Source organism: Amaranthus tricolor, chromosome 13 (assembly GCF_026212465.1).
Source record: "Amaranthus tricolor cultivar Red isolate AtriRed21 chromosome 13, ASM2621246v1, whole genome shotgun sequence".
NCBI lineage: Eukaryota > Viridiplantae > Streptophyta > Magnoliopsida > Caryophyllales > Amaranthaceae > Amaranthus > Amaranthus tricolor.
In genome coordinates this window covers 10,071,579-10,094,123 of record NC_080059.1, presented here as the reverse complement: position 1 = coordinate 10,094,123, position 22,545 = coordinate 10,071,579, and the positions used below count along the sequence as shown (strand labels likewise).

At 33.4% G+C, this 22,545-nt stretch overlaps 3 protein-coding genes across 3 annotated transcripts; 1 reads left to right on the top strand and 2 right to left on the bottom strand.

The window, feature by feature from the left end:
• The first annotated feature begins 117 nt into the window (after positions 1-117).
• On the top strand, positions 118-5,671 carry LOC130797738 (protein NRT1/ PTR FAMILY 6.4). The gene is made up of 6 exons (XM_057660471.1): positions 118-463; positions 560-680; positions 770-987; positions 2,030-2,577; positions 4,081-4,655; positions 5,094-5,671. The coding sequence occupies exons 1-6, from the start codon at positions 275-277 to the stop codon at positions 5,369-5,371; spliced, it is 1,929 nt and encodes a 642-aa protein (XP_057516454.1). The 5' UTR covers positions 118-274; the 3' UTR covers positions 5,372-5,671.
• A 526-nt stretch (positions 5,672-6,197) lies between these two features.
• LOC130797739 (protein Dr1 homolog) lies at positions 6,198-11,307 on the bottom strand. Its single transcript, XM_057660473.1, has 6 exons — positions 11,000-11,307; positions 8,606-8,668; positions 7,992-8,081; positions 7,673-7,767; positions 6,848-6,916; positions 6,198-6,737 (listed from the first exon to the last, which is right to left on the bottom strand). The coding sequence occupies exons 2-6, from the start codon at positions 8,661-8,663 to the stop codon at positions 6,576-6,578; spliced, it is 474 nt and encodes a 157-aa protein (XP_057516456.1). The 5' UTR covers positions 8,664-8,668; positions 11,000-11,307; the 3' UTR covers positions 6,198-6,575.
• On the bottom strand, positions 9,923-15,128 carry LOC130798802 (uncharacterized). Its single transcript, XM_057661897.1, has 4 exons — positions 14,811-15,128; positions 13,491-14,633; positions 12,835-13,325; positions 9,923-10,097 (listed from the first exon to the last, which is right to left on the bottom strand). The coding sequence occupies exons 1-4, from the start codon at positions 15,126-15,128 to the stop codon at positions 9,923-9,925; spliced, it is 2,127 nt and encodes a 708-aa protein (XP_057517880.1).
• Between the last annotated feature and the right edge of the window lie 7,417 nt (positions 15,129-22,545).

Here is a 22,545-nt window from a genome sequence, read left to right as displayed (position 1 = left end):
CACTATTTAAAAAATTCTATTTTTCTTAATTCTCGTAAACATATCTTATGGGAACTTCATTAGAATTGGAGAGAGTATATAAAATAACTTATTAAATTATTTGCACTTTTTATTTATGTGAAGTTCTAGCTAATATTGGCTACCATCTGTCAATCTGAAACAACATCTATGCAGTCACTAACAAGGATAAGGTTGAATACATCAGACTTTTCAAACCCCGCCTAGGTGGGAGCCACTTAATAACATTGGGATACTGAGATGTGTGCCCATCCATATGTTGGATGTCTTTAGTGCAACTGAAGCTAGGACAAAACTCATTACTGCCAACTCTTTTGCAGCCAAGCTTGTTCTATATAACACCTCTTCTTACTCACATTTTCTATCTGCTCATTTACTCATCACAACAAGAATCAGCATCTTCTCACCTTTAGTGCTTCTTAAGCTTAACAACTGCGATACGATGGTAATATTAATCATTAATCGAGTTTTTTTTGAATCTTTGTGTATGTGTTCTTTTCTTTTCCGAGGCCCTTCTAATCTTAACTGATGATTTCTGCAGGTTTTAGCAGGCGAGTATGTCGATAAACGTGAAGGAAATAGTGAAATAGTAGTGGACTACCGCGGTAATCCAGTGGACAAATCTCGTACTGGTGGATGGCTTGCTGCAGGACTCATTTTAGGTTCGTGTCATATGCATCATTCTGATCGAGTTTAGTGTTTTGGTTTTGAATTTGTTGATTCTAACAAGGTTTGTTTGTTTCGTGTATAGGGACTGAATTTGCTGAGCGAGTATGTGTGATGGGGATATCGATGAATTTAGTGACTTACTTGATTGGATACATGCACCTTTCGTCATCAAAATCTGCTACCATTGTTACCAACTTCATGGGTACTCTGAATCTATTAGGCTTGTTCGGAGGATTCGTTGCTGATGCTAAGCTAGGCCGGTATCTCACTGTCGCTATCTTTGCATCCGTTGCAGCTATGGTGAGTTTCATTTCGAAAACTTATATAATTATACTCTAATTTTCTGGTTTAGAAAAGGTTAAATCATTTGTGTAAAACACACAGGGTGCTTCAAACAAATGATGTTTTTAAATGACTTGCTTTGTAGAATGAGAACATCTTAGACGTTTAGCTAAGTTGGGTTCATAACTTCAACAAGTAGCTTTTTTGTGACGTAAGTTTTTATACGACCTGTTTGGTAACCGTACTAAACAGAGGGAATGATAATAATTTCTAGTGTAAATTTTCGTGATATGTATCATTTTATTCCCCTGGTAATGAATGTTTGATCATAAAAAGTTTTTGTTCACAATTTTTTATTACCACCTAATACGATATGTTCAAATGGTAATGCATTAGAATGAATTTTGTGAAGAAAATGAGATTTAGAATGAGAATAAGCATGACCATTTAAACTTATCAAGAGATATTTCTACCAAAATTACACTTATCTTACATTACCATCCCCACAATTTAGGATTACCAAACGGGCAGTTAGATTATTGGGTGATTCAAGAAGCTAATTACTCCTAAAAATTAGAGTTTTACTTGAAAAGTTTGGATGTTTAAAGCCAAAATTAAAGGTTAAATGCTAAGAATTGTTAGAGTGTTCAAAACCTATGGTTTTCTTCCCTTTTAAGACTACATAGCTTCCTCTTCCCCTCCGTTTTTCTTTTCATTTAGTACAATTTTCGCAAATTATTGTGAGAGACGGTCTCTCCGAGAGACACATTATATATATGGGCTAAATAGCTCAATTATACAAATCAAAGAGAAAATAAGAATGTGGGCTTCTTGTTTTAAGATTGTCTCTTTGACAGACGGTCTCTCACAAGAGTAGCTTTTATCTTAAACTTATCGGATTAACAGCGAATACCACTACAACAACATTTCATTACCCCAACGTTATTAAGTGACTCCAACCAAGACGTGGTTATTGGAGGGGTCAGGATTCAAATGTACGCAATCTCACTCTTGTTCATGATAGCAACAAAAATCACTAATTTACTTTATTTTTCTCTAGGGAGTAGCACTCTTGACATTGGCAACATCACTTCCAAGTATGAGGCCACCACCCTGCACCAACTTCAGGGCACAAGAAAACAACTGTATACAAGCCAACGGCAAGCAATTAGCCATGCTCTATGCTGCTCTCTATACACTTGCTCTCGGAGGAGGGGGTATCAAATCCAACGTATCAGGGTTCGGGTCAGATCAGTTTGATCCATCTGACCCGAAAGAAGAAAAGGCCATGATCTTTTTCTTCAATAGATTCTACTTTTGCATCAGTATTGGCTCGCTGTTAGCTGTCACAGTACTTGTTTATGTTCAAGATCATGTTGGAAGAGGTTGGGGCTATGGCATATCAGCAGCAACAATGATGATTGGGGTGTTTGTTTTGCTAGCCGGTACGCGTTTTTATAGGTACAAATCACCTCAAGGAAGCCCTTTAACTATAGTTTGGAGGGTACTTTTCTTGGCCTTTAAGAAGAGAAATCTTCTTCATCCTACTCAACCAAACATGCTTAATGGATTTCATACATCCAAGATTCCTTACACACCTATTTTTAGGTAAAAAATTCATCTTTTTTTATTTACTTTCGAATCTAAGAATATAAAAATATCTTTTTGTTGGGTCCATTTTGGTATTGTTATTTATATACATGTTATGTGAACTTTTTCTGTTTAAGGGGGGATGGGATGGGGTGGGGTGAGGTTGAGGACTATAGTAAAGGAGAAATGTGATACAAATCTTTAGAAAGACCAAGTTGGTATGATGTGATATCAAATCAAATTATCATCTCAAAAATGTGATCCAATCAATTGAATTTTGTCTTGAGTGGTAGTATCAATCTTATTAGAAGATCTTGTTGCTTATTCCCAACTGGGTGTCCGTGGAAATTGCTTTTTAGCTTCGCTTTTTAGTCAAACAGTAAAAAAAGTAGCTGGTAAGGTGTTCGAAACAAACTCGATGACCCAAAAGTTACCTATGTAACTGAACCTGGTTTGACTCGGCTTCAAAATGATTTACAATTATATAAAAGCAATATGACACAAAACCCGATTTTAAACCAACCCGAAACCAACCCGATGACCCGAATGAACACCTCTATGACTTTTAAGCCAATTAAAAAAAAAAGACTTTTAAGCCGAAACAAAAATAACCATGGACCAAGAGTAGGTTTTTATTAGCTTGCGACTTTTTAATCCGCTTTTTCTCTAGTAAACAACCAACGACAACACACTTAAGTAGGAAACTTTAACAGCTAGCTTATAAGCCAATACTTTCAACTGGTCAAACCGGCCAACAATTTCAACCAACGAAAGTTTGCAAAGAAAACCCCTAGTGTGACAGAAATGTACTGCTCTTAATACCAACTTGGCATGCTATCAGATCAATTATTGTCCCATAAAATGCCTTCGAATCATTCGTTTCTGATCCAATCTATCCACATTTTGATGCTGTTGCTTGTTGCTTTCTTCCAACCCATGTGACAGTTTTTTCTAATAATTTATATGACAGAGTAACAGAATCATACTGCTTCTGTTTGTTCTTTTTAGCTGCAACATTCTGCAAGTCTCAACTTATCCTTTTTTAACTAATTTTTGGAGCAAAAATTACAAAAAAAATAAGTCAATTAATCTGTTGTTGATTGCTCTCATGTTTTTTCAAGATGTTAAATTGTTTACTAATATAATAAAGGATTAAAGAAAATAAAACAAAGTTGTATGTTGGTGAATGCTCGTCTTGAATAAGACCATTTGACCATGAGACGGGTCTATATAATCAGTCTATTTCTTTAAATAATCACTTTAAAATTATAAAGATAAGCCTCACCCTAATACCGTCTCATATATGTGTTAATTATGAAGGTGGGTCAGGTTGCATGCATCCGACCCTGCAACCCCTTTAATCGGAAATCTTTTAATGACATTGGGATAATTGAATGTTGTTGTACCGTATATTTGTCGAATTTCATTTATAATATGTGATGAACACTACAAATGTTTCTTCAGAAAAACTGATTTGTGCAGTTATTCTCAGTTCTAATTGTGCCATTTTCGCAATCGTAGATGCCTTGACAAAGCAGCCATCATAGACGATTTTGCAGCAAAGGACGAAAACAGGTATAATCCATGGATAGTTTCAACACTAACAGAAGTTGAAGAGGTGAAAATGGTGCTAAAATTGTTCCCTATATGGTCAACCTGTATCATGTTTTGGACAGTCTATTCTCAGATGACTACATTCACCATAGAACAAGCTGAATTCATGGACCGAAAAATAGGATCCTTTGTCATTCCTGCAGGCTCTTTTTCGGTTTTCCTCTTCATCTCGATCCTGTTGTGCACGTCATTAAATGAAAGGCTATTTGTTCCGATTGCTAGGAGACTAACTCACAATGTTCAAGGCCTAACTAGCCTTCAAAGGGTGGGAGTCGGTCTTGTGTCTGCTATGTTGGCTATGATTGCTGCTGCCATTGTCGAGAAGCAAAGGCGAGACAAAGCACTTGACGGAGTGAAACTCAGTGCGTTCTGGCTTGTTCCTCAGTACTTCTTTGTTGGTGCAGGCGAAGGGTTTGCTTACGTTGGCCAGCTCGAGTTCTTCATTCGAGAGGCTCCTGAAAAGATGAAGTCTATGAGCACCGGTGAGACTTATCTTTACCTTGTTTTTATGGAAGTGAGATTCTGTTTCCGACAAAAACTGATTTTACTGATCAAAACTGATTTTCACTTGTTAAAAAGCTCGCCAAATTCTAATCAATGATAGTAAATTGGTGAAACCATATGTTAATTTTAATCAATCAAATTTTCACTTATTGGATAATTTTAGCTTATTTAGGTACAAATAAACGATTGGATGGTCAAACCATCTGATACTAGTATTTGGTAAATTAACTGAATTTTCTCCCATACATCGTGTTCTAAATCAGTTGATAAAACAACTAATCAAATAAGTCACTCAAATCAGATATCAGCTGTAAGCTATAAACCGCTCGCCGAACACCTATTTTGCATGTATGGTGAAATTGACTTGGAGCTATAATTTCCTAAACATAATGTGTTATGAATTTGGGTGGATGCAGGTTTTTTCTTGAGCACACTAGCAATGGGGTTCTTTGTAAGCAGCTTGTTAGTTTCAATAGTGGATGAAACAACACATGATAAGTGGTTGATGAGCAATTTGAACAAGGGGAGATTGGATGATTTCTATTGGCTACTTGCAGGGTTGGTGGCATTAAACTTCCTCATATTTCTTTTATTTGCTAAGAAGCATCAGTACAAGGTGCAACATTATGTAGAAGAGTTGGCTAATGAGGAGAAGGAACTTCAAAGTTGGGAGAAAGGAAATGGTGTTGCCTAGTTGAATGATGCATGAAAAAGAGGTACATGCACAAGCTAGAAGTGAAGAATTATCCTATCTAGTCAATCACGAGGACTAGAGGAGATCGGGGCTCAAAGCTCTAGCTCTGAGCTCCGATCTATATTGCCTACTTCGCCTTTAAGTATAACGATTTAGAGGCTTAATTGTTGGGTGTGTGGTTTTGGTAGAGGTAGTATACATGCATGTCTTAGCAACATAAGATTGTTGTTTTTCAAGTTTGTAAATCCTAATTTCCTATTTCTTAAGAAAATGAATATAGCAAATGTTTAAATCTTGTTATTTTCACACTTTAAAATTATAGTTTAACTGGTGACGATGAATCTAATATGCATATGGAGTAGAGAGGATGCGGCTGGGAAATAACAAAATCCAAATTTATTGTCCAACTATGCATTACTGTTCTAAGAGTACTAATAGAAATTTGATTGCTCATAGGACTGGCCATGTGATGTTTCCTTGTTAATCAATGATAAACTGGTCCCTAAAATATCATCTCTCCAAGAAAGTGAGAAACTATCTCTAGGATCTAACCCATTAAAACTTAATGCTTATATAAAGTATATTCTATGCCTACTTACATCATCCTTAATACCTACTTACCGTATCCTTACAATATTTTTAATGTCTACAGTCCTTAATCCTTAATACCCACCGACACCGAATAGCTTTATGTTTTCTTTATAGCCGGCTCAATTAGAAATGATTTCTAAAAAAATAAAAGATTACAAGATTGCAATTACGGCATGCGAGACTCTGCACTCAGAAATGAAGGCTGTATGACTGGTAACAATAATAAGACTCCCAATTCCAGAAATTGCAATCATAGGCAGTATAGCATAGAACAAGATTGAAAAAACAACTCAACAAATTGTGGCTTAACTACACACATTAATTAATACTTGTAATGACTGAATACTAAATACTGATATAATCCTCCATTAATCACAATATGTACCCTCTAAGAGAATCTGACCACCAACAAGATTAAATGCTCTCACTAATTTCATTCATTTATGAACAGGAAGGATAATTGGTGAGATACAAATTTTATAAAGACAGGCCAGAGCTGTTGCCTCAAAGCTTTGTACAAGAAAAATACATGAGGCCAGATCCACAAAACATGTTAATGGGTGCTTTTTTTTGCCTATGATCCGAGTAAAACAAACATAGGAATCTAACAAAGTTATATCTGTGGATTTGTGTCACTATCAGGTTTGGAAAGCGGTACGTTCCCATTCATTCTTGCACGAGCCTCTGCAAACATCCTTTGCTGCTCAGCAGCAGCTTCTTCCTCGGTCATCTCGGCAGCATTTCCCCACTTTCCACCACCTCGAACTCCGTCTTGCTGAGAGACATATCCGTATGCATTAATTAACATAGCTTGAGGAAATAGTAAGCCCGATGGATCAGAATGTTTAGTCAGGTCTTATAAGTTTATTTATTAACAAAAATTACCTGTGTCTCCATCTTATGTTGTTCATATGCAGCATATACTTCTTCATTGTACTCCCCAAAACCAAGAACCTGGAAGGAAACCTCATTAGAAGTCATGAAAACAACAGAACAAGAATATACATATATATATATATATATATATATATACACATAAAATTATAACCAATTATGTTTGATTGGTAGTATCATTGACCAGAAAATGACAGCCAGCTTTAAATGCACATATGGGGCATAAGCAATGCAAAACACTGACGTTGATAATACGGCCATAGGAAAAACCAAACTGACAAGAAAAAATACCACCAGAAATTCGGCACAACATGAACACGAGGTACGGAAACAAATAAGCCTCTTATCCAGTCTTCCCTTTGTTCTCAGACCCTCAGGTCTCTCACTATTCTTGACCGCCAAAAAAGACAACAACATTTAATGATAGAATAAGCATTCGAGACAAGATGTACCACTAACATTACAAGGAATGCTTCTCCAACAATAGCTTCTACGCCTGTTCAGACTAAAAGTTTAATCACCTACACTAACTATCTAATCACCTATACCATTGTTACCACATAAAATCCCGACGTTCAAGTCTTTGATTCTGCATAAAAAGACCACAAAGAAATCCAAGCCCAACTTAAATTAAAATGGAAGCACATCAAATAACAAAAAACAAAACCATGCAATCACAGAAGCCTAGAAAACCCACAAGTATAAACAAAACATAAAACAGGTAAAGGGATGAACTCACAAATCATACAAACTAATATTCTGTTCACACATAGGTGTAAAAGGAGAGGTTAATATTTTGTTGAGTGGAGAGAATACCTCCAAAGCCTTAATTACATGCTCAGGTGCAATAGTTCGTTTTTCCTCTCTGTTGCAAACTTCATTTGATTCTGATGAAACAAGATTTATAAACTCTGGAAGGATGAGATTAGTTAGTATCAGCAAAATCTGGAGGAATAACCCTAAACATGGATAATGAAGGAGCTTCACTTCATGCCGAAACAAAATTTTATTCAAACAAGATATCCAATTTAACTAACATAAGAACGGTAACATAACTATGCAAATGAGGATATTCGATCAATGAATAAGAAAGGGTGACATCTTAAACAATAGAAGTTAGATCTGATATACTCACCAACACAACATTCAATCAATAAATCTTGGGTATCTCTTGCCACGCGAACATCTGGGGGCAACATCTCCTTAATAATCTTAGTCATTGTCGCTGCAAAAAAGTGACAAGATATGTTTTTAAAAAATCGTTAAGTCACAGAAGCAAATGAAAATCGAGTAGATCACACTGAAACCTAAATAATTGAACTGTGAGGACGCTGTCAGTTTACTCATTAACATGAAATTCATACAACACTTACAATTTACAAAGTAATCTGATGCCATCCTAAATTCCAACAATCATCATCAACATACAATGACTATATAGTGTTCCTAAAAACACTAGCCATCGATTTATAATACTCACATTAACTGTGAAAACCACCATAGTTGGTCAGATATAAATGCTCGACATTGCACTACCACCAAAAGCTAAAAGGAGTTTTCAATGCGTAAACAAAAAATGCTAATTTTAATGGTGTCAAGTAATACAACTCAAGTAGGTCACAGGATTTGAAACAATTAAGAGATACAAGATTAATACACTTTGGGGTCATTGCACAGCATCAACGAATTTGAAATTATAATACGAAGTTCCTTCAAGGGTAATAAATATACTAAGAAAATAAGAGGTACCTTTCGGAAGTGAGGCATCTTCTTTTGCCTTGCCAACAATGTCCATTGGGTCCATCATACAACCTACAAGAAGCATATAGTTAGAATAGCCAAAAGCTCATCGTTAACAACAATGCCAAAGCGAAAATCTTATCAAAACAAAGAAAAAGCTCCATCAAAGGCGTACAAATTCGCATCAGTCATAGATAGAAATGAAAACAAATCTAGTCCGCATCCTTGCCAACCCTCCACGAAACAAAATTCTTTGTAAAGGCTTACAAGTTGTTTGAATATGAACAAAATGAGGAAAATCAAGAGAAAGAACGAGTAGGGTATAAAATTTCCCTTGTTTGGCTAACATCAAATGGAAGATAAAATAGGAAATATTCATCTCTTAAAATGTCCATTCTATAAGGAACGAAAATCCATGTTTTTGGGTTTTGGATGATTGGATTGAAATATACGATAATAACTCATAAAATCATGTGTGCTCTGGCAAAAGATATTTGCAATAAGGATATGTGGACTCTAATTCTTTGTTATTACATGGGAAAGGTTGTGTATGTCCGACACCACCCCAACTTCATCAAGGCGAGAACCACCAAGTAAAATTGGGGAATGAGGGTATGAAATGTTGTAATTGATTTATAATGTTGGGAGTAGGACTCAACAATCATTGGAGGAGAAGTACTTCACGCACCTAAGGAGAATCGAATAGACGATCAACACAACCTATAGACTTTGACTACTAGACAACCTAGTGTCAATATAAGGTTTGCATAGCACCATCCGAAATTTGGCAATACGATAATCGCAATATCACCATTACCGCTGGATGTCAATTTAAAATCTATCGAGACAAGTTGAAGTGTAGAAAGCCGATTTTGAGGCACATTTAAGCGACATTTCATTGTTTTTTCACTAAATTTGACAATACGATAATCGCAATATCACCATTACCGCTGGATGTGACCGAAATCATATTTTTGATTCATGCTAGAAAATTCCCAAATGAGGTGTAACATCAATGTAATTGTTTAATCAAAAGATATTTACACTTTACAACCAATGCACCTCGTATTCTCTCTCCTCTCTCCAAAAATTGTCCCCTATTTTTTCCTTTTCCTCCTTTTATCTTCCACCAAACACGAAAATATTTCTTTTTCCCTCCCCTCCCCTCCCTTCCTCTTATCCCCCCTTTTGCTCGTTCCTTTTCGTAATTCAAGTATTATCCAAACATTGTATTAACATTGTATTAACATTGAAAATCCAAAAGCACAATTTTCGAAAAAAGGCTTCAAACAAGGTTCAAAAACTCAGATGTTTCTTTTAAGTAAACTACACTGCAAACATCTTATCACCATTATTGACTTGAGCATCGAAGATGATCTTCAAAGAAAACCTTAAGGGATTGGCAGACAACTTAAGTTGTTTGTTAGTCTTTACAATGATGTTAAAAGAGAATGGGCCAATAGCGGATACCTTCACAATAGTCATCTTTAATGGCCTTAACCTATATAGAAGACATATTTTGCACAAAACTAAATGAGTACCGTCTTTAATTATCCGTATTTGGATCTTATATCTGGTATTTAAAAATTACTTAATTATCCGATTTTTAAACTGAATACTGAATATTTTGGATCGGATTATTATGCATACCCTTATAATTTACTTATATTTCAATGTATATCAAAGGCCAAGACAAACAATCCAACCAGAACAAGGGCCCTTGAAATAAGTTATTGAGACTTGAAAGAATTCTTCAAAAGCGTCTTGGGTTTGGAATGATTTACAAACACATGGTGACAAGAAAAATAGTAATAACCATTGCAGCGCTTTCTTGTTGACCCCATTAATATTGACAAAAAAAAAAAGACTACATATACTTGGAGGAATATCGAGCCATCATGTTTGAATGCAGAGAATTTCACTACTGCTAAATTTTCCTATAGAAAGTCTGATACAAATAGTCCCACCTAGCACCTTCTACTAGTAATGTGCCTATTAAGGTTCTATAGCTATGCTTTTTATTCAACTTATATCACCAAAATACACTATAATAGCACAAGCAACCATCCATTTCATCTCTAATGAAAATCTAACCTTCATATGCTTGAAATTAATCAATCTAATTCTTACAAACAAAAATGATATCAATATTACCATCTACTACTAACAACATATCCCACAATATTTACAATAATAATCAAGATAACATCTACACTCCAGAACATCATCAACAAACTTATCCATTTATTTTAACATCATGAAAACACATTTCGAAAGCACAATTAACCATTATTTCAACTTCCTATTCAAACCCTAAATATGAAATTAGATACACAAAACAAAGAAATAACAAACAAATAGCAAAGAAAATGTAAATTAGGAAGGGGAATAGGAATAACTCACAAAAAATATAGAGGATAACGGGTTGTGTGTATGGTGATTGTGTGGGGCGAATCAAAACAGCCCCTGGCGGCTACGCGTCGCGCGAAAGAAGGGGCGGAGAGGGCAACCTTACTGCAGTTGGTTTCTGTCGCCAGTTGGAGGAGGAACGGAGGAGGTGCTGGTGGCGGCTACTAGGCGGCAGGAGAGGAGGAGCGGAGGCGTGAGAAGGGAAGGGAAGCGTGAGAAGGGAATGGAGATCGAAGAAAACAAAGTGATTTCATTTCATTCCAAACCCTAACTCATAAATATTTGGGTTTTTCTTTTTTGATTCCAATTTAACTTGGTCAAAAATAAAAAATAACAAATGATTTGCTTCTGTCGATTTTGAAAAAAAAAAAAAAACCAACAAAGTACGGATGCATCGATAGTGTAGTTTGTAAAATAATTATTTTAAGAAAACTTACTTAAAATTATCTATTTCTTTTATTTTTATAATACTCTTATTTATCAATTAACTATGAATAACTTAAATTTTAAGGAATAATTTTCTATAGTAAATCTGCTAATCAGAAGACTTGCTTAGCAAGTTTTTATTTTTTTTGAAAAAATAAAAATTAAAATAAAATGTCGAAAAAATGTAAAAATGTTAAAATTTCTTTTTGATTTTTTTTATTCAGAATTTTTTATGTAAATTTTCAAATTTTTTTCTAATTTTACATTAATTTTCAGTTTAAATTTTTGGTAAATTACCTACTATAACAGGTTATCCGGTTACCTGAGTTTACTCAAAGCAAATATCTTAAAGTTGAAATTATTCATGATTAATCAATAGATGAGATTGTTGTATGGAAATCATAAAAATATTGGATTATTTTAAGGTAACTTTTCCTTATTTTAATAACATAAATGACTATTTCATATAAATTATAAATACTAAATCATCAAATAAATATAAAATAAATTAACTTTCGGATTGATTCATTAGAAATAAATTCAACTATTGTTTATTTTTAAATAATTTATTAGGTATATTTACTAAAATAAGTTCATCTATTGTTTATAACAGTCTCCAAGCTTTCTTTGTAAGTCAAGCAATTAGAATTAAATAATAGTTCTATAATTAATTTTATTTTTCGCGGAAAGATCGAAAATTGTTTTTTTTTAATAATTTCCACTATTTCTAATGTAGTACATTTTTTATTTATTATGTTTTTTAAATTAATTAAAATATGCATGAGTTTATAACGACACAATATATAATGAGCTGTTAGTGTCACATTATAGCTCACACTTTAGGTTTGGATATGAGTTTATAACGACGCAATATATAATAGGTGTGCATAGGGTAGTGAAATGTTTAGGTTTAGATCATAAGGGTGCTTCAACCAATTAGTGAAGCAACACCTCACAACAATCAACAGTAGTAGCCAGTGGCGGACCCAGGAATTTCAATTTGGGGGGCAAAATCCGAACGTCACGTCGTTCGAATAATTTGATCGTCGTCCGAATAATTTTTTTTTTAAAGAAAAATAGAAAAATACAAGAAAAATAGAAAATTACAATTTACAATATCAAATCCGATGTTAAAAGTTTTACAATCCAAAATATTAAAAAAAAAAAAATACAAGCGTTCAAATAAAAATTACAAATTCATCCTTCGAGTTTTCATATTTTTAAAGCGATCAATAATCTTTTCATCAGAAACTTGTAGAAACACTTCCTTCTCAATGTAAGTAACCAAACAATCATTCACTAGTTGATCACCCATGCTATTTCTCAACTTATTTTTGACAAACGTCATTGCGGAAAACACTCTTTCTACACTTGCCGTAGCAACAGGAAGAATCAACATCAACTTGATTAGCAAATGTATAAGAGGAAAAGTCTCATGTCTCCTTGTTTTAACAAGCATCATGGAAAGAGAATTGATATCTTGCAAATCATGAAATCTTTCATCATTTTGCATAGAATCCAAGAAGACATCAAGTTGAAGATCAAGAGCCGTTAAATCAAAACATGAAAACTCTTCGGGATATAAAGAAGCAAGTTTAAGTATCCTCTCTTTATCAAAAGATGAAAAGTTACCTCTAGGACTCAGGGAAGCCATGCATGTAAGTAACTCCATGTTCTTCTCATTAAAACGGTTATCAATCTCTTGAAGATGCAAATCAATTACTTCCAAAAAAATGTCAACGCGAAAATGATGTAGATTTGTTGCTTGTTTAGCAAAACGTCTTGATCTTCCTTGAGGTACATATTGAGCATCCATAGATGGAACATCAATCTCGTGTTTAGTACAAAATAAAATGACTTTGTCTAAGAGACTATCCCATCCTTGATCCCTCATCTTTTGCAACACATTCGTTGTACTTTTAACAAGGCTAATGGCATTCACAATATCTTGTTCCTTTCTTTGTAAAGCAACACATAAATCATTAGTGTAGCCAAAAATAGTCAACATGAAATGAGCCATAAAAATAAAATCAAAGGACTCCAAAGATCCTAAAACAACTTGAGCTTTGAGCTTATCATCCGGAGAGCCATTTTCTCCAATCTCCTCAAGCACTTTAACAATTGAAGGAAACAAGTTGATGATACTTATTAGACACTTGTAATGAGATCCCCAACGTGTATCTCCCGGCCTACTCAAACCACGTTCTTGATTCAAACCCGATCCACTTTCAATTTCCCCCACTTCCAAAGCTTGAGCCACTACTTGAGCTTGGTTTTTTCGAATAAGGTCTCTTCTCTTACAAGAAGCTCCCACCACATTTAACAAGTTTGCAAGTACGTCAAAAAGCCAAGTACAATTAACATTCTTTTTAGCAACCGCAACTAGAGTTAGTTGAAGTTGATGAGCAAAACAATGAATGTAATAGGCTCTTGGAGTATCATTCATAATCAAAGTCTTGAGGCCATTGATTTCACCCCTCATGTTACTTGCCCCATCATACCCTTGACCTCTTATCATGGAAGGACTCAATGAATGTTCCATAAGCAAGGACATAATGGCATTTTTAAGAGACAAAGCGGTAGTATCACCCACATGTAGAATGCCTAAAAAGCGTTCCACTACCGATCCATTTTCTCTATTAACAAACCGCAAAACAAGAGCTAGTTGTTCTTTTTGAGACACATCACTTGATTCATCGGCCAAAATAGAAAAGTAACCATCACCAACCTCTTCTATTATGCGCTTAGTAGTCTCTTTTGCACAACAAGTGATAATGTCTTTTTGAATTTTGGGAGATGTTAATTGACAATTTTTGGGTGCATTTTGGAAAGTATATTTTCCTATTTCCTCAACCTTCCCCCCCAACCACTTCAAAAGCTCAAGAAAGTTACCTCTACTATATGACTCCTCACTTTCATCATGTCCCCGGAATGCCAAACCTTGGCCCAAAAGAAATCTCAAACAAGTTAAGGATGCATTCAAACGAATATGATATTCGTTCATTTGAACCTCACTCGCATTATCAAATACAAATTCAATTGATGTCTTCTTTGCATCTCTTAGATTCACATATTTCTCATAAGCAATATTATGAGCACTTTTAATTCCTCCAACATGCTTCTCAAGCCTATCAGGTTTACTCCACGCTCTAAACCCTCCGACAACAAATGCATCACCCCCCTTGTTAATTTCAACATCCCTCTTGAACAAATAACAAACAAAACAAAATGCGGCATCCATTTCAACACTATATTCAAGCCAATCCCATTTTTTGAACCAATTCAAACTAAAACGGCGTAACCTACCGGAGATATCTCTTTGAGGGAAATCATGTGTTTTTGGTTGGCAAGGTTTTTTGAGAATATATGCTCTCCTAACCGGATTTCTTTCATTAGGGGGATAATCCATTATGTTTTTCCTCAATCCCGGGTCATGAGGAAGAAGTTCAACATCATACACCCATTCATCATCCAATGGTTCATCACAACTACTTGAACCACCTACTTCCATATTAACATCTTCACTTGGAGGGGAACTTAAAGGAGGACTTAGAGGGGAACTTAAACGAGAAGATTCATTGCCTTCGTTAGATGTTTGTTGGGATTTCATTCTTTTAAACAATAATTCACGAAGATCGGGTTGTCTTCCCTTTACTTTTGACTTTTTCGAACAAGGTGAACTTGAATTACTTGACATTTCCTAATTAAATTAAAAATATGACTCATAATTCAATAATCTCACTTACCAAATGCAATAATCTCATAATTCCAATGCAAAAATCAGTTTATAAACCCACATCAAATTTTATAATTCCAATGCAATAATCTCACTTACCAAAAATCAGTTCATAAGAGAATAATCAACAACAAATTATGTTGAAAAACGTCATAATTCCAATGCAATACAGCAATAATCTCACTACGACACTACCCATTGGCCATTGCAAAAAACATCATAATTTTGTTGAAAAAACAACAAATTATGTTGCAATTCACCCAAAACAATCCAAATTTAGAATTTTCATAAGAGAATAATCAACAAAAGAATAAGATAATTAACAAAATTAATAAAATTAAGTTAAGAGAAAGTGAGAAACTGCGTACCTGACTGGCTGACTACCTTCAATGGTAACTCGGGAAGACGACGGGACACGGGTGACGGGACTGTACTTAAACAGAGGGTTAGAGCCGGAAGAAGAGCAGGAGAAACAGAGGGACTGTACTTCGTCAGCAAGGAGAAGAGCAGGAAGAAGATTGAGCGATTAAGCGAAGTCGAACACTCAGAGTCTCAGACGAAGACGAAGACGAAGCGATTAAGCGAAGACGAAGGTCAAGAAGCTCACCAAGTCACCATTGACGAAGCTCAGACCGTCAGACGAAGATGAGCGATGCCGATGCCGATGAAGCGAAGAGCCGAAGACGAAGAGGAAAAGGCAGGAATGACCGAATGAGGAAATTTAGGGTTTGTTTCTGGGTTTCTCTTTCTTCCGCGGTTCCGCCTCCAAACCTTCTTTTCAATTTTTTTTTAATTTTTTTTTTTTTTTTTTAAAAAAAAAACGGATTTAATTTTTTAAGATTGGGGGGTCCACTGCCCCCCCTTGCACCCCTCTGGGTCCGCCACTGGTAGTAGCGACTGTGTCTACTCGTTCGATTAGTGCACTTGTTTGTGTGAACAAAAAGTCCAGAAGGCCTACTGACGCATTTCTTTGGTTGTTGATTTCTTAGGGGGACACTATTGTCCTTGTGCTATGGTTAATATATTGATTTGGTGGACTATATGGAAGACCTAAATCAATATTAGAAAGGTATGAAGGCTATTATGTTGAGAGAAAATTAGATTAGTGAACCTAGAACTGTCTTTCATTCATGTAATAGAGTGAGATTTCCATCAAAGTTAAAAACTTTGAGCTTAAGTGTGTGACTTCTAGCATTATGATTGATATTTTTATTATTTTATTGATGCGACATTAATGAAATATAACGTATTTGAGAGAGGGGTATCCAACACATCATTAAATCATTGTATTATTGCTTCTACATTATAAATTGTCTATGAGTGTGTATTACATATATAGCATGTTTGAGCCTAACGTTAAATATTTTGCATGAAATTAAATGAGAGGTGAATCATCATCATTATCATCATACAATCTATTAATTCATAAGCAATTTGAGACAAGTGTCACTTTACAATGCATTTTACAAGCACATTGTGCCAAGTGTCACATTTACAATACAATTTTTAGGTCATTGTTTTGGAACTCATCCCTTCATATTCCCTAATGCAATGTACATTATCAATTAAGAGTTCTATTTGAAGTGGTCGTAATTGTAATTATAAAATAAAAATTACAAATTCACATTAATGTTAATAGGAATTATAAATATTAATAATGTCTATTCTAAACCATAAATATTGTAAGACTAATTAATGTTAGGTAATTACTTCCTCTGTTTTTTTTACTTGCACCTAACACCTTTTTACGCTTTTAGCAATCGATTTTGTCTTGAGTTATGCAAAACAAAAAATTAAAAAAAAATTGATATTATGAAAATAGACGTCGAGATGAATAAAACAAGATCCCACACAATTATATTTTTTTCTCGTATACTAGCCGCAATATTTTTTTCTCGTATACTAGTGCAATATTTTTTAATCCCTCTCTTCATATTCCCTAATGCAATGCAAGTGGGAGTTTACTAGAGAAGTTGAAAAGTTTGAGAAATGAAGTTAGAGTAATACATTCGAAGTAACTCATTCCATCTATCTTATATTATAAATTCACAATAAAATAGTTATCAAAGATACCCTTTTAGTATGTATTACATAAAAAACACACATGTATTAACACATTTGTATTAACATCAACTACTACTACCACTTTTAATGGTCTTTAAGAACATTCGAGTTCTCTAATTTCAGTATTTCTTTCTGAAATTTAATTCTAGCATCCAGTTATGAGGGAGTATTTAATCGTAATATCTATTCAAGTGTATCACTATGATAACGTCATTAGCACTTTGTGTTTTATTATGTATTATGGTACAAATTTGCTAATGCTTAATAATAATTATCAAGATATTCAAGAAGTGGTAAAGGATTTTACATGAGGACTTTGCTAAAATTTTGTTAAAGGCCTTACATGTTAAACCCAAACAATCTGTAAAAAATAAAAGTATGAATTCTAACCGTGTATGGCACGGGTATAATCCTAGTAAGATTTAAATTTGTGATTTTTGAGAATTATAGGTTAGTTTATTAGTTGAAGGTTTTTCTTTAACTCTTTCACCCTGATGATAGGTGATTAATCTTACCCCATCAAGAAGGACGAATCCCTCCTCGCTTTCTTGCCGGTAAAAATTTCTACAACTTTAGCCCTAAAACCCAATATCAAAATTTATGATTTTTTTTATGGCTTTCTAATATATTGTAAAGTAAGTAACAATTAAAAAATTAAGCTCATAGCTGGACTCCTACACTATATATTATCAGCTAGTCTCTTGAGAGACCATCTCTTTGAAAGATTTATTTCAAGTCCAGTTCATTAAAGATTAATGTCTACTTAACGTATTCTTAATGTCTACTTAACGTATTCTTAATGTCTACTTACCGTATTCTTAATGCCTACTTATATTATCCTTACTTCTTACTTACTGTATTCTTAATGTCTATTTTCAATATCTTAAATGTCTACTTACATCATTCTTAATGCTTACTTACACTATTTTAAAATATATATAATAGGTTAGTCCAATTAGAGATGGTCTCTCAAAGAGACCGTCTCACAAGAATTTGTGATATATTATACACTCCATTTATGCAAAATTGAAATATGCATGTTAGATGGAGTAAAATGCGTCGGACTTAAATGCATCGGGCTCAAATGGGTCGTTCCCTCACGGTCTACTCCAGCCTGGCTTGACTAATATAAATATTTGTTCTTCTAAATTTCATTGAAATAAGCATGTTAGATTGAGTTAAATGTCTTATAACTTACTTAAATACTTTTTCAATTAAAATTAAACTATTGATAATTATAAATTTATAGTATATATATTTGAAGGAAAATAATAATAAAGGCCCATATAGAGCCCCTTTTTTATGTGTTTCATTTTTAAAAATAAAGAACATGTTTAAAATGCGAGTCATTTAAGACATCATCCATTTAAAGCCTACATATTTAAAGGTCAAATTCGAGCCTCTAAGAGGCCCTTATCCGTTGCACAACTCTAGTACAGACATATTGAACGTTATACTAGTGTTTCTATCTCGCTACAATCATATGGAGAAGTATGAGGTAACAACCATGTATCTTTTGGTAAACAACAAAAGAGACCGTCTCTTTAAGATACTAATTCTTGGCCATAGACATTAACTCAAATATTTCAGTTATCTAAATATAATCATCCTTTCTCTTTAAAACATTGTCTTTTACATTGTGAACTAGATTTTTCGATCTTAGTAAAATAATAGAGAGAATTTTATCGTCCTTAAATAAATTATAAGCTATAGAAGAAAACATAATAAAAAAAGAATGAACCATATCAAAAAATGAAGAATTTATAAAACTAAACCATAACAAGTTCCATACATCCACATAAAAACAACAAAAAAGTAATAACAATCTATATAAATCAAAGTAGAAACAAACAAATTAGAGAATTTTTGCACAATTATCGAGAGGTCAGTTAATGAAACTGAATTTGAAAGAACGATGCAATGAAAACACAACATGAGATTTTTGAGTTTTTAATAAACGGATCAGTCCAACTAATATAGTCTCTTATAAAGACCGTCTCAAGTGAAAATTGATACTTGGTAAGTACGCATTGTTTACTACAAAGAAATGTTATAATCACGAAGGCGAAAAAGTGATTGATAAACTCGTGAAGACCGAAAGGTCGTCGCACAACTTTAAACATACACTTTTATTTAATTTTTTTTTTTTAAAAAACTAAAGACGACCTATCTAAATGACTAACCATATTAACCATAACAAGTTACAAAGCTACTACTATTCATTAGAAAATTTCACAAGCACAAAAAGGTTCCATTTTAATCCACCATCTCCAAAAAAGTTATGTTCTTACTTCCATTGATGAAGATTTCTAAAGCATTGTTGTAAGGTATATTTCCAAAAAAGTTGAGGACTCGGGAGCATAGAAAAGGTGGTAGAGAAGAATCAAAAAATTAAGCTACTTTAATCATGAGATTGACTACTTAACAAAGATTCATTCCAACCTTTGAGTGGTGAAGGAGTATCTCGAGGCCACACTTGCTATTTATTTACTTATCTTCCTTAATTTGTGATTAAATTTTTATCTATAAGTTAAACCATAATCAACTGGAATCTTGTTTGATTCGTTTCGATGCAAAGATTATTAATATCAAATTTTTATAATTTTTTATTCTACATAATTAGAGATATTAAAGATTGAATTATTACATTAAACTACGTGAAAAAGTAAACGTTGGAAGTATTTTGAAATGGAGGAAATATTATTTTACCAATTTAATTTAATTTACTTGATTTTTACCCTTTGGTACCTAAGAATGTTTCTTTGGAATAGATGGATTACTTTGATAAGAATAGGAATGAGTCCTCATGAATTCCTTAGCTTTCGACCTTCTAAAAAAGCTCCTCAAATTTCAAAACTTTTGCCATTGTTTAAATAATTTTCTCTCATTTTATCTTCAATACATGTGCATCCAAGACCTTTATTATGTTATTTTCATTCAAATTCTATCCTTGTTGTCCAATCACTCGTCTTAACATGTGCATCTTAATTGATTAATCATTTTGGACCTCTTTGAAAAACCTCAACAATCTGATTCATATAATTGTACATGTCTAAAGGCAGTACAATATAGTTTTTTCCTTTAAACTGAGTGGCATGCATATCATGATCATCTCCCACAGTTTTTTTCCTAATTGGTTTCTCCCACAGTTTCTTAGGTATTCCTCGACCTTTTTTTACCGTCAATTGTGATGCTTTTTACTGTTTTCAATGGTGCACCGCTAACTTTCTTTTGCACATGACCAAACCACCTCAATCTACCTTCACGCAACTTTACAGAAATCTGAGTGACCCTAACTTCACTCTAATAACTTCAATCTTCATTCTATCCATCTTAATGTGGTTGCTCATCCACCTCAACATACGCATTTCCGCAATTTTCATCTTTTTTTTTAATAGGCCAACATTCTATCCCGTATAACAATGTAGATCTTACTACTACTCAAAAGAATTTACCTTTTAGTTTAGGCAGAAACTTAACTCCATGTCTAATGAGATTATATTCCACAACTACAAGACCGTAAGAATAATCCAATCACAAGTCACAACCTTCCAACTTGAAACATTATTCGAATAAGAGGGTAAATATAGGTTGGGGCTCCTTTGAGGAGCAACTTGCATAAGGAATCCAACTCTTATCACATTAACAACCAATCTTCAAGTTATATGATCGATCTTATTTCCACTTTCACCTTTTTTTACAACATATTTAGGTTCTTCTATTAGATGCTCTTTTTGAGTTGACATACCTTGGTTTCCTAAAGATCTAATTCTCTATTATTTAGTTTTTCTTTAAAAGCTGGTTCTCAAATTTATAAAGAATATTAAGGGTTATAGTTTATAACTATTAGATGAGGTTAAATTTTTGGTTGAATTTATTAGTTTTTTAGGTTTAAATTTTATTTATTTTTCATTTCAAATGGAAAATTAAGGGTAAGGTATGACCGTATGAGAAAGGCACGTGCTGCATATATCCGCATTTCTAAATCGAAGGGTTCTTAGTGTAAGGAGATATGATAATGAGTATATAACATACTATATAGCTATAATAACCATTTTTTAGTTGAGTTGGCTCCTCGACATTAATGGTGGATCCAGAAAAAAAAAAATGCTATCAATTTATGTAAATGCACCTACTGGGTTTTGTTCCTTGGTCACTCAGATGAAAGGCAATACAAGTGAGCCACATAAGTGTCAATATTATTTTTTTTATGTCTAGAAGCAGAACTAGAACCAGAACTAGTATTAAGTGCAAAAGTATACCGATCAACTTATATAGGACCGTCTCTTTTATTTTTGGATTTCAGAGCAAAAGATAAAAAGAACCCCTAAAACTTAAGGCATAATAAATAATATAATACATCTTTTATTTTTTATTATTGATATTTAAACTATTTTATAAAAAAAGCACAAATCACTCATATCACTTAATAAAAAATATGAGTTATATCTAAATTTAATTCAAATTAATATCACTCATATACATAAAAATAAGGTTTTTGGGCCTAAAAAATTTGAGCGCCCACTTTACTATTGCTAATCGACGACCCTGAACTTATAATACAGATTACTTCTATGTTCTTTTGATTTTTCTGAATATAAGAACAACAGAAAATGGGTGCATGAGAAAAAAAAAAAAACTTTCTCCTTACATTAAACTTCCAAACTATTGCATGCATGCCATTATTCTTTCTCTGGCTCACAAAATATATATGGTGCAAGTTACTGTAGCCTTATATCATCTTATTATGACTATATGGTAATAAAGACTGAAATTTGAAATATTTCCACGTAAAAGCTACTTATACAAATACTGATTTTTAATTATAAGGATTAACTCAATTTGAGTCCCTTTATGATTTGGACCTTAAACGATTGCACTTTAAAACTATCCTTAAGAACGGTCATGATGAAAAGCATAATTAAACGATAATCAATGGTCTTCTAAAGTTACACTCTATGTACATTCCCATTAAATTCGCACAAAAGCTTAAGGACGTATGAAATAATTAATCACGGCAGCTAAAGTATATATTTCTAATATGACTATGAGAACTGATCATATACTTTCAAGTTGCAATGAACTTTAAGGCGTACAATAACAGTATTTTGAATTATACTGTCAATTTTTTATTCGATCTAAAATTAAATTGAAATTACTCCTAATATTTTTAACTTAAAAACGATTTGACATGATAATATTTAAAAAAAAAAACAATCTTAATTTGAAGTTATTGTTCGATTGTTTTCCCAATTTTGTCAATATTTGCAATTTTTTTGTCAGTTCTTTTCTAGTTGAAACTCATCTCATTTTT